General features: G+C 39.6%; 1 protein-coding gene across 1 annotated transcript in view; it reads right to left on the bottom strand.

Annotated features, from left to right (window-relative positions):
- The window catches only part of CFAP61 (cilia and flagella associated protein 61), a 362,517-nt gene that overhangs the window by 212,639 nt on the left and 136,349 nt on the right, over window positions 1-13,529 (bottom strand). The window contains exon 21 of the mRNA XM_036749971.1: window positions 13,287-13,421. Within this exon, the coding sequence (XP_036605866.1) occupies window positions 13,287-13,421 (135 nt within the window). The remainder of the gene's footprint in view (window positions 1-13,286; window positions 13,422-13,529) is intronic.

The following is a 13,529-nucleotide window of genomic DNA, read 5'->3' as shown; positions in this document are numbered from 1 at the left end:
ATGGTCTAGTGAGCTATAAAGTTTTTATTGCTACAGGTTTCATATGATTGAATTACTCATGCCTGCTATTGCCATGTGAGTCATATTTGATTTCTCAAACAAGTGGCAATAAAATCTTTTATGGCTCCCACACTCTTCTGCACCTTATTTATTCCATTTGTTTTATTTCCATTTTTAAAGGTACCTTTTTGTTTTCCCTTTCATAATAAGCTTGTTACTATGGAGAAAATTGTATCATTGATCTGGATAAAGCTTAGTGATACCCAGACATTCACAATAAAGGGTTGTTTTTTAAAACTACTTATTTAAAATGTCTAAACCTCTTTCAGGATTGCATTTTTAAAGCTGTAGGTTTTCAAGCAACAGGTACTACATAAGGAGGAACAGAAAAACCTTTCCCCTTCTGTCATACTATTGTGGTTCAACCCTGCCCTAAAGGGGCCACTTCTGGGGATGAGGAAGTACTTCAGTCTCTGAGCCTCATTCATTTTCAATTGGCTCCCTCTTTTCTCAATATGAATGACAGTTCTCATACTGGTTTTATGAGATGGACACTCATCTGGTTAGAACTGGAACAACTACTAAGGTCATGTTACATTCTAAAAGTTGCGAAACGGTAGAAAACGTTAGCCTATCTAGGCTCAATTCAAGTGACTGGTATGAACATGAAGTATCTCTCTATCCTGCAGACCATTTCTAGATCTATCCAATCCTGCCTCAAAGCACTTCACCTAATGGATGCTACAACGTAGTACAGAGGTATCATTTTAATTACAGGTAAAAATTTCTTATACAAATGCTTAACAGGCTAGATTAATAATGGTTCATAAGACATATCCACTCAAAGAGCTTTTTAATGAATGGTAACATTGCTTTTAAACTGTTCCACAAACCAAATTCAGTTTTCAGGCTCTATGTGTGATATTCTGACTTAGAGAATATAGAATCATATTAGTCCAGAGATTAAAGGGACCTTAGAGACTGTCTAAAGCAGGGGGGGGGGAGAACCTGTGGCCTGGAGGTCACATGTGACCCTCTAGGTTCCCCAGTGCAGCTCCATGTGGCCGTCAAAGGGCTGCACTTAAGAACCTAGAAGGCCACATATGGCCTTGAGGCTGCAGGTTCCCCACCCCTGGATCCAACCAACCTCTTAGAGAGAAAGACAAAAAGGAATGAATAATAAAAAAGCATTTATTAAATACCTATGTGCTAAAGCATGGTGGTAAGTATTGGGGAAACATAAAAACATGCTAGTCCCTTTTCTCAAGGGGCTCACTTTCTTTAATTAAGATTTTTTATCTTTAATTTACAACACTCAGTTCCACATGATTTTCAGTTCTAGATTTTCTTCCCCTCCCCCCACCTTCTCTCTCTCCCCAGGACAGCATGGAATCCAATAAATCTTCTACATATAACTTCGCATTGGACTTATTTATACAATAGTCAAGTTGTAAAGAAGAATTATGACCAATGGAAGGAATCATGAGAAAGAAGAAACAAAAGAGAAAAAAAACAAAGGGAAAAAAGGAGAGCAAACAGTGTGCCTCAATCTGCATTCAGACTCCATAGTTCTTTCTCTGGATGTAGATAGCTCTCTCCATCATGAGTCCTTTGGAGTTGTCTTTGAACTTTGTATTGCTGAGAAGAGCAAAGTCTATCAGGGTTAATCATCACAGAATCCATATATCTGTGGTTGTGTATAATGTTCTCCTGGTTCTGCTCCGCTCACTCAGCATTATATTATGTAGGTTTTTCCAGGTTACGAAGTCCGTATCTTCCCCATTTCTTATAGCACAATAGTATTCCATTACATTCACATACCACAGCTTGTTCAGCCATTCCCCAATTGATGGGCATCCCCTTGATTTCCAATTCTTTGCTGCTACAAAAAGAAGGTGCTCACTTTCTAATAAGGAGAGACAACACATACAAATGAGTTCAGCTTTAGGGCAGATGGAAAGACCTGATGGTTCAGCTGCAAGGCAGATGGTAATGCATCTTCTTTAGTGTCATTTTTATAAATAAAAGTCTTATCTTTTTCTAACACTGAATGATTTGGCAGCGTTTGGTGGCGAGATCTTCTTTTATTCTTGGGGTCTCTACAGGCCACTGATATTCCTGGGGTTCTAAGGTGCTAGGTTGTCTCCACCAGGATATGAGGGGAGATGGTAATCAGGGTGGAAAAACCTCCTGTTTCTTTTCCCTTAGGGCATCTTGCTGTTTCATACAGGCTGGATTCCCTGCTTCTTGGTGTCAATTGAACAGTAGTTGGCACTCTTTATGCAAGAGGGCTTGACCTGTGCATGCCCAGACTGCCAAATACGGGGGCACCCTGCTTCCCTGAGTTTCCCTACCACAGGGGTAGGAGTAGTTTCCTTTGATTTGGCTGCATAGCCAGAATAGGGTGCATCTTTCAATGGCTAGACTGAAACAGTCGCTCTCTTTCCTGTGTGTTCATTCCTACTACATCCAGAGAGTGAAGATCACAGTTCACCCACAGCATGGGTGCTATGAATTGAACCTGTAGGGAGGATGCCTTATTCTCCTTTTTATTCTGGCTCTGAGAAATGGGCCTGTGGCATTTGTCTCTATTCCATTTCATTTGTCCTTCTCAGTTTCAGGGGCTGGTGATGGATCCTCACTGGACCCAGGAGTTCAAGCCATGGTGACCTTAGACACTGGTGCCAGCCAACCCAACAGAGAAGCTCTGAGAAGCAAGGTCTGGGGACTTGAGCCCAAGGCAGAGCTTAAACTTGAAAGCTGGGACTGTTCTCTATTGGAACTGAGCTAAACTGTTTGTATATTTATGATTACACCTTTTGAAGTAAATATTCATTTGTAAAAGCTTATCTGTTAGTGGCTGAATGGAACCAGGGTACAGGGACACCCCCTTCATATTTGAGGAAATGCTATCAGTAGCCAGTAGCAGAGAGCCTGAATATTGCTCAATCTCTCTTCAGGGTACCAGAGAAAGCTAGAGGAGGAATGAAATCTAACACACCTGGCCTTCAGGCTGTGGGGGCCATGGTGGTCAGTGTTACACTTCTAGACATGGGGATCAAGACCTAATGAAGTTAAATTACTTGCCTATGATCAAAAACTAGTTAGTGGCACAACTGAGACTATAATTCAGGTCCTAGGATTCCTAATCTGTTGTTCTTTCTACTACACAGGCTGTCTTCTATGATTTATGTGATTTTGTACACATGTTAAAAAAAGAATTACAGGAGAAAATTATTTCTTGGCAGTAGAAAAATAACATCCATAGTGAAAAAACGATTGAAACAGTAGACAAAAGGCATTGTTGCTAGTGGTTTGAAACCTAACCATCAAAAGTCTTCATTGTTTAAATCAGGGGTGGGGAACCTGTGGCCTTGAGGACCTAGAGGGGCCACATGTGGCCTTGAGGCTGCAGGTTCCCCACCCCTGCTCTAAGTAAAGCCCTGTATTTTCTTTTTTTTTGAATTCCATATTTTATTATCAAATATTTTTTAGTTTTTAGCATTGATTTCCACAAGATTTTGAGTTACAAATTTTCTCCCCATTTCTACCCTCCCCCCAGCTTCAAGATGGCATATATTCTGATTGCCTCATTCCCCAGTCAGCCCTCCCTTCTGTCACCCCACTCCCCCCATCCCCTTTTCCCCTTACTTTCTTGTAGGGCAAGATACATTTCTATGCCCCATTGCCTGTATATCATATTTCCCAGTTGCATGCAAAAACAACTTTTTTTTGAGCATCTGCTTTTAAAACTTTGAGTTGCAAATTCTCTCCCCTCTTCCCTCCCCACCCACCCTCCCTAAGAAGGCAAGCAATTCAACATAGGCCACACATGTATCATTGTGTAAAACACTTCCACAATACTCATGTTGTGAAAGACTAACTATATTTCCCTCCATCCTATCCTGCCCTCCTTTATTCAATTTTCTCCCTTGACCCTGTCCCTTTTCAAAAGCATTTGCTTTTGATTACTTCTTCCCCCTATCTGCCCTCTCTTCTATCATCCCCTCTCTCTTATCCCCTTCTCCCACTTTCATGTGGGGTAAGATACCCAATTCAGTGTGTATGTTATTCCCTCCTCCAGTCAAATCCAATGAGAGCAAGATTCACTCATTCCCCCTCACCTGCCCCCTCTTCCCTTCCAACAGAACTGCTTTTTCTTGCCACTTGTATGTGAGATAATTTATCCCATTCTATCTCTCCCTTTCTCCCTCTCAATATATTCCTCTCTCATCCCTTAATTTGATTTTATTTTTTTAGATATCATCCCTTCATATTCAACTCACCCTGTGCCCCTGTCTATATATATATATATATATATGTGTGTGTGTGTGTGTGTGTGTGTGTGTGTGCGTGTGTGTGTGTGTGTGTGTGTGTATGTATGTATATTCCCTTCAACCACCCTAATACTGAGAAAGGTCTCATGAATTACACACATCATCTTTCCATGTAGGAATGTAAACAAAACAGTTCCACTTTAGTAAGTCCCTCATGATTTCTCTTTCTTGTTTACCTTTTCATGCTTCTCTTGAATCTTGTATTTGAAAGTCAAATTTTCTATTCAGCTCTGGTCTCTTCACTGAGAAAGCTTGAAAGTGCTCTATTTTATTGAAAATCCATATTTTGCCTTGGAGCATTATACTCAGTTTTGCTGGGTAGGTGATTTTTGGTTTTAATCCTAGTTCCATTGACCTCTGGAATATCATATTCCAAGCCCTTTGATCCCTTAAGGTAGAAGTTGCTAGATCTTGTGTTATCCTGCTTGTGTTTCCACAATACTCAAATTGTTTCTTTCTGGCTGCTTGCAGTATTTTCTCCTTGACCTGGGAATTCTGGAATTTGGTGACAATATTCCTAGGAGTTTTCTTTTTGGGATCTTTTTCAAGAGGTGATGGGTGGATTCTTTCAATTTCTATTTTACTCTGGCTCTAGAATATCAGGGCAGTTTTCCTCGATAATTTCTTAAAGATGATGTCCAGGTTCTTTCTTTGATCATGACTTTCAGGTAGTCCAATAATTTTTAAATTATCTCTCCTGGATCTATTCTCCAGGTCAGTGTTTTTTCCAATGAGATATTTCACATTGTCTTCCATTTCTTCATTCCTTTGGTTCTGTTTGATAATTTCTTGATTTCTCATAAAGTCACTAGCTTCCACTTCCTCCAATCTAATTTTTAAGGTGGTATTTTCTTCAGTGGTCTTTTGGACCTCCTTTTCCATTTGGCTAATTCTGCCTTTCAAGGCAACCTTCTCCTCATGCTCTTTTTGGAGCTCTTTTGCCATTTGAGTTAGTCTGTTCTTTAAGGTGTTATTTTCTTCAGTATGTTTTTGGGTCTCCTTTAGCAAGTCATTGACTTGTTTTTCATGATTTTCTTGTATAACTCTCATTTCTCTTCCCGATTTTTCCTCTACTTCTCTTACTTGCTTTTCCAAATCCTTTTTGAGCTCTTCTATGGCCTGAGCCCAATTCATATTTTTCTTGGCGGCTTTTGATGTAGGCTCTTTGACTTTGTTGACTTCTTCTGGCTGTATGTTTTGCTCTTCTTTGTCACCAAAAATGATTCTAAAGTCTGAGTTTGAATCTGAGTCCATTTTTGCTGCCTGTTCATGTTCCCCACCAACTACTTGACCCTTGAGCTTTTTGTCAGGGTATGACTGCTTCTGGAGTAGAGAGTACTTTGTCTCAAGCTTAAGTGGTCTTGTGCTGCTGTTTTCAGAGCTACTTCTACACAGCAAGCTCTGCCACATCAGCACTCCTTCTCCCCCAAGAACTGCCAACCAGGACCGTGATCCAGATCCAAAAAGGGCAAAGCAGGCTCTGCACTCTCACTCTGATCTGCCACTTAATTCCTCCCACCAGGTGGGCCTGGGGCCAGAAGCAACCACAGCTGGAGCTCTGGAAGCACCCACAGAGCTGCACCACCTCCACTGCCCCCAGGACTGGGGCTGACCACACACTCCTCTCGCTCCAATCCAGCACTTTTTCCACTAACCTGCTCTGTGTCTTTGGCATTTGTGGGTTGAGAAGTCTGGAAACTGCCACAGCTCAATGATTCAGGACCCTACGGCCTGTTCTGCCCAGCTCTTGGTCTGGTTGATCCTGGCACAGCCCATGCTGGGCTGTGCTCCACTGCACTCCCAGTTCTGTGTGATAGACCCTTCCCAGCGACCATCCAGGCTGTCCTGGGCTGGAGCCCTGCTTCCCTCTGCTATTTTGTGGGTTCTGCAGCTCTAGAATTTGTTCAGATCCATTTTTTACGAGTGTTTGGAGGGACCTGGGGAAGAGTTTAAGCAAGTCTCTGCTTTCCAGCCATAATCTTGGCTCCGCCTCCCTCTATATTTTCAAAACTAGTAATAATAGCTGACATTTTTAAAACATTCCAGGGCTTGAAAAGCACTCTGCATACACACACACACACACACACACACACAAAATGTCATGAGCATCCCAACAGTCTTAGGAGAAAGGTCTGAGAGCTAGTATCTCCATTTTACAGATGAGTTCACTGGGGCTCAAAGAAGGGTTTTGGACTTGGACCCATGAAGTGAGTCCCCAGGGCAACATTCACACCTACCTCTCTCTGCCGAGTCCACTAGAACATGAATCATTTCTCCTCAAAAGGTTGCCCACTTCTAGTTCTGTTTTCTTTGTCAGCTTTTCTTTTCTTTTTGTTTTAAAGCATCATTTTTTTTACTGTCATTTCCTTCATCCTTGAAGGCGCATTTTGAGGATGCTGTGAGAGCCACTTAGTGCCCTTGGAGCTGAGATCCAGCCGAGGATGCTCTGCACTTGGGCCATGGCTCTTCAGAGGCACCACAGCAGTCATATTATGTATCCTGGGGCACTTCTGAACCTTGATGGTATTCATTACCATAGCTCGGCAGGAAAGAGAATCTATTTTTTTCTCCCTGCTGGGCTGTGGCATGAGCCCAGTCAGCATCCAGGAACGCCTCAGGATCTGCTCTTTTAGGTGAGGTGAAGCCTTTTTTCAGAATTATTGTAGCTACCAAAGGAGAATGAGGCATCCTGAAACTGAAAGGAAGGCCACATTGGCTGCTTTAAAGGTTGTTGAGGGGGAAGAGAGAGGATACATTAACTCTATTTTTAAATGGTGCAGTTTTAGATTCAAAGGTTCTCTTTGAAAGAGAAAATTCCTGTGTATTACTAGTAATTTCATAATTACATGAAAGGTCTATTCCTGTGAATAAAGGATGCTCAGTATTTCTCCTTATTGTCAGCACTGAAACAACTGAAAGCTTCTTACCTCCTGGTAAGAATATTAGATCTGAAAGTAGGCTTCATCAATATTTATCCTAGAGATTAAGAAAGAAGCTGATGATTGATTGGCATTGAACAGACAAAGGTTAAGGAGGAACTTTGTCTTTAAAGCCCCATAATAGGTTATCATAAAGCTTCAAGAGTCAAATGCTACCTTTCCCACCCCAGCTCTATTTGATATTCTTTCTCAGCTCTTCTTCCAGCCTTAGTCATAAAATCCTTCACCCTTACACAGGGACCAGTGGACACAGAGCATTGTTACCCATCAACACATAGGGCTACAAGCATGAATCTCACTCATATTTTTTGTTCCTCACAGAAACAGGATTAAAGCCTTCTCCTCTGCTCCATAAACCTCGAAAAATTTTCTATATCTGTTAAGGAGGCATTTTCAGCATGGCTCCCAGAGGAAAAAGGCAGGCTTCACAGTATAATTATGACATAATGCTAAACATCGATGTTATGACTGCAGAGTTATGACAAAGATGGTGGACCTCTCTGCCCATACCTTTCCCACTGTCCTTTCTCAGTGTCAGGCTTACAAGTCTAAATTCACCAGGCTAAAGTGCTAAACAGAGCTTTTTTTTTTTTAAAGAATCTGACAATGGGTCATTTTTTTGTCAAAGTTCAAGTAATTAATGCCAAGTATCTACTAGATACGAAAATCATTTTCAGGTCACTTAACTTTTCAGTGGTTTTGGGTTTTTCATCTGGAAAGTAGAACTATTAATTTGAACCTGAGTCAGCAGACCTGGGTTCAAATCAAGTCTCTGCCATTAGCTATAGTGGACACACAAGGTCCCTGGGACTCGATTTCTTTATCTACCAAATGGGAGTGTTATGAGACCAAATGATCTCTAAGGTCCTTTTGATCTCTGAGTTCTATGAATTGTTAACTGCTTAACAAAGAGCCTACTGGCTGCGTTCCACCTCCTACCTCCTGCCTCTGCACAGCCTGGCCCCCATGCGCTGAATGTACTTTCTCCTGATCTCTGTCTCTCGCATTCTGCAGCTTCCTTGAAAGCTCAGCTTGTGTCACCTCCTATATGAAGCCTTTTCTGACCCCTGACACCCGACTAATGTCCCCCGCCCATTATTTTGTAGCTTGTATGTTTCCATGTTGTTTCCCCTTATGATTTTAAGCTTCTTGAGGGAAGGTATGGGGACGAGGAGGGTTTGTCTTTGTATTCCCAGTATCTAGCAGACCACGATGATACATAATAGGAATGTAATTAAATGTTTATTGCTTGGCTGATTAATACTTGCAAGAGAAGAATCACATAGTGGAAAGAATAGGGTAGTGGCTTGGGAGTCAGAAGACAGGCTCAGGTCCTGCTTCTGCCCACTTAATGTGTTTGAATAAGTCATTTAACCTCTCCATGAGTCAGTTTCCTCATTTGTAAAATGGAGTTGGATGAGGCAAGCTTTAAGGCACCTTCCTACTCTTAAAAAACTCTGCGATTCTGAAAATAATCAGAATCTGGCAGCTGAATACATATATCAGTCTCATATGTGGTGCTATGCTAGCCTTCACATTGAGAACCATAAAGATATCATCTTGGAACCCAGAGAATTTTCAGTCTAAAAATGATGCTTATGAATAAGATTCATGAAAATAGTTCCAAGAATCTCAGAAAAGAATTTTGACTATAAATAGAAGATATCCTTTTGTACATATACTTAAATGTATGGGGAATTTCTGCAGAGGAGTACGGAGAAGTAAATTTGAATTACAGGATAGATTTAAGCTGGGGTAATCTACTACAGGTACACTTACAATATAACATATCTTGGTTTATATTCAGGACAAGCTAGAAAATATTCATGATTTCACTGTACACATGGTATAGAAAGAAGCATTAATTGAGTTTTGAGAAAATTTCCATCAAAAGATGCTAAATAGTTGATCTCCAGAAATCCGCATGGAAACTAGATGGCTGGCAATGAAAGTGAAGAAGTTTAAGGAGGGGGTGGGAAACAATTAAACCAGGAGAAAATCTAGCAGGTGCTGGGTAGAATAATGAAATTTACTAGGACAGCAGATGTACAAGTGAAACTGTATCCAGTAACAGTCCATCAGATGGTAATTATACTTGGACTGAGGGAAGAACAGTCAGAGATGAAAAGAAGCAATTCAAAGGGTAACTAATGCCAGCAAGTAACATCTTTGCAAGAGATCACATTCTAGAAAAATAGTAATATATTTAAGTTTAAGAAGGAAGATGTTTAATAAATTGTGATTTACTCTGGAAAAACAAAAAAAAGATAATTCCAATGTCAAAATCATATAAACTGACCAAAAATGTCCCCCAAAATGCTTACACAGATCATTTTTAAATGAACGATTATTTTTAAAGTATAATTAAATGGCAGCATAAAAGGTTTGAGCTAGAAAAAAAAGAATTCTAGGCTAAGTTATAACAACTATATATTTTAAGAAATGAATGTTATAGACTCATTTACACACATTGTGCTTTTGGGTCTACTTGCTTTTCTTCCCTTTTGCTGATGTTTTCTTGTCGCAAGCAGAGACAACCATGGCCTCAAACATGTGCATTTGTTAGAACTCTGTCTCCAAAGGATAGAAATATTTAAATTGTGAAAAGGCACTGAGTGAAAGGCACTGAGACCCAGCACACATGCAATTTTAGGGACTACTTGAATATGCTAGGACAGCTTACCTCGGTAGAATGAGTTAATCCTCCCTAAAACAAAAGTTTGTCCCCAGTGTCAACCCAACCCTTCAGGCAGCTGCTACTAAACACCACCCACATGGGGGATCCATACCTGGACACACCCACAAACCATTCCCCCGCCCCCCACACACACAGAGTACTAATCACTCCAATCACCACACTAACTCTCCCTTCACCCTCTTATTTTCTGAACACAGAATATTCCACTCCCCCAGGGCCAGTTTCTTAGCCAATCCTCTTCCACTGATCTCCAGCATCAGGAGAATGTTTCTACTGCTGCCTTATAGTCTGGGCAATAGTTAAGAACTAGGCAGCTCCGTGTTCTCTTCAATTAGGGCCCACAGCTGCTCCTCCTTCAGAGTCTACCATTGGAGAGAAGCAGCACCAGGCAGGGGAAAGAGTCAAAGGACTTACAAGCTGCTGTTGTTATTAACACTTACTAGGTATGTGACCTTGGCCAAGTCACTTAACATTTATGAGACTCAATTTCTTTTAACTATTAAAAAATGGAAATAGTGAACTACTTGTCTCATGGGCTTGTTATAAGGAAAGCATTTGGTAAATAGTAATATGCTTTATAGATATGAGTGGTTATGATTAAAATAGTTGATAAGCAGCATGTATTCAATAAATATCTTTTGATATTAAAGTACAAGAGGTTTTTGTCATCTAATTGGTTATGATAAAATCTAAAAACTATTACTATACATTTTAAAAACACTAGAATAAATTCCAGGCCAGAAAATGAGGAATACAGATGTATTCCACTGAGGAATTTCTCAGAGTTGTGTTTATTTACACCATGGCTGTATTTTCTTCAGTGACTTTTCCATTACTGGTTAGACAAGCCTGTCCTACTAAAAACCAATCAGCCTAACCTTAATAACAATGAGGGGGGGGAATGCCTAAAGATATGTCCACATATGTGGCAACTAAAGATTTTTGAGTTAATTTTGATTTGTCTTGTCTGTCTAAATGGTAGCATAACTGACTGCATTTTCATGTAGATGGACCATATAAATACATTCAACAGAAAATTACCAATTGAATGTTTACACAATTAACTCTAGCGGGTAATCCTAACCGGAAAAAAATCTCTAAAATCTATTCTATCTCATGCTTCAGACTATGGATTGATTACTAACTTGGTCAGAAAGTTCTTCCCTTAATACTTCTTGTCTATCAGACTATATTATTAATCATCATGACTTTCTTCTGCAGCTTGTGGTAAGAAGCTCATTAGTCTATTTGCCATGCCCATTCTTATGGCACAATACTTGGAAGACAGTCAATTAGTAGAAACTATGGGGGAGATATTGTATCAGGGACACTTATCAACTAAACTAGAATGAAAGTACTAAGTCATTGTGCAGAGGTCACCAAACTGCCATGAAATGATAAATTCCAATCACTGCTGACCTGTGCCAGATTCAAATTGGCAACCTACTGAGCTGAAAAGCTTTCTATCCCATTACTAATGCTTGGAGTGATCTGTTCCCTTGAAAATTGACTTCCTAGGTGAAAGCAAGGAAATGGAAGGCAACATTGAGATAGACTGAATTGGATGAAAGCTATGAAAAGAGATCAGATAAATTTATGAATATGATGAGGGAATGAGAGGGGCACAGATAACGTAGTAAGCAGGGGGATATGAATTTTAAAAGAGCAAAACAGAATCTATTGATAAATAAAATCATTTAACCACATCTAATTCAACTGCTACAAAATCTATTGCCCTGCTAAGAAACAATGGACATAACATTACATAACTATCTTTCCAATATCTTTTGTGTTATTTTGCCTTAGTCAACTAATAAAAAAATAAGAGGACAATTCTTCGATATTTCCTACCTCAATCAATATTAAAAGATTTTTAAATTGTACTCTTAAAGTTCTATTAACAAGCAAGTACAATAAACTATAGCTAGTATATGTTTTAAAAACCCCAGCAAATTTGATTTGGTTGAAAACAAATTATTGTCATTTGACCACTTAACTAGTGGATTGTTGTAATTTTTCCCTATAGCAATTGGGGGGGGGAGGGGTTGGAGTTCTTTGTTACTAAGCCCTTAAACTCAAACGGGGACTCTCTTGTACCACTGTAAGTAAAAAAACAAACAAACAAACAAAAATTGAACTAGAGATTAAAGAATGAATATTTGCATCCAGGTCTTCCAAAATAAAAAAATCTAGGACACAGCAACTGTCCTAAATAAAATTCAACTGTCTCATATAATTTAGAGAAAAGAACCCAGAAATAACCCTTAAAGCAACTGTGTGTCCTCCTCAAAATTGGACTTTTATAGAGCAGTCATCATCCTGAATCGTACTTGGATGCAAACTAGTAACTAAGGCAGAATGGGGGTGGGGAAGCAGGAGGGGAGGAAAAGATATTGGTACAATGTGCTGTGTAAGGTTCTAACATCTGTAGAAATTTTCATCTCAGAGATAACATCTGTCTCTGAGGAATTGTTTTCAGATCTTAGGGCTTATACTTTTCTATTTTTCTTCAAGGGGAATTGTGTTTTTGTCTTATGGTAATTTTTATATTTTTTAAGAAGAAAAACAATTTACCCCAAATAGACATATATAGAAATAATGATTCTACAAGGTTTTTCCTCTCTTCTCTTTTTGTTATGGGAAATAAATAGCTGTATACATTTTTGGCCTTAAAAGTCAGATTTTTACTTTATTCCCTTGCCTTGTGATATTTTTCTATTCTTGTAACAAGAGAAGCCTCTCTTGCTTAGGCAAATGCATTCATTTTAAGGTCAAATATCTTAGCAGCCCAAGGGTATCTAATATGTTTCTGTTAATCATTCTTGACATTCTGTAGCAGTATTCAGAGTTTCACTCCAGAAGCCAATTAAATAAACATGACTTTAGGACTAAAGAACTATCTAAAACATATCAAGTACGATTTCTGTCAGTTTCATCTTGGGTAATATAACATTTCTTGTCATGAACCCAAAAATCAGCTGAGAGAAGAATACCATGTGAAGTGCTTGGAGAGAGAAAAAGTATACTATAAATGCAGTTCATGCTAGAAAAATACCTCCCTCCCTGTATTTATTTGTTTGTTTGTTTTTAGTGATCACCATGCAATGGTTACTGTTTTACTGTTCAATTTGAAATGAACATTTTGGATACAGTAGTGCATTAGCGAGGCTCGGGCTGTAAGGGTATGAACACCAGGTTCACTGTAATTAAGAAGCAGCCTATTCAACACTAAGACAGTAATGTCGTCCCATCTGCCAAACCCTGCATTAGCTGGCACTATGCCTCTTGCCTGCTGCTGCTTCTGTTACCCACCTGATCCTTGGAGACCTCCTTTGATGGAGCATTTATGCCAAGCTCTTCCAGAGGATAGACAATCTGTCGTCTTGGTCGCACGGGAACCAAGTAATGAAGGGCAGATGTCAGGGAATGGGCACAGGGATTCTGAAACTGAAAGACAGCAATCTATATTTTAGCAGGGAGAATGTCAGAACAGTGCATCACAGATGTCGGATATATGGCTTACAGATACAAAATTCTAAACTCGGTTGGCCAAAT

Source organism: Trichosurus vulpecula, chromosome 3, assembly GCF_011100635.1.
Source record: "Trichosurus vulpecula isolate mTriVul1 chromosome 3, mTriVul1.pri, whole genome shotgun sequence".
Classification (NCBI taxonomy): domain Eukaryota; kingdom Metazoa; phylum Chordata; class Mammalia; order Diprotodontia; family Phalangeridae; genus Trichosurus; species Trichosurus vulpecula.
Note: the sequence above shows the minus strand (reverse complement) of the source record. Positions and strands in the feature narration are given on the sequence as shown.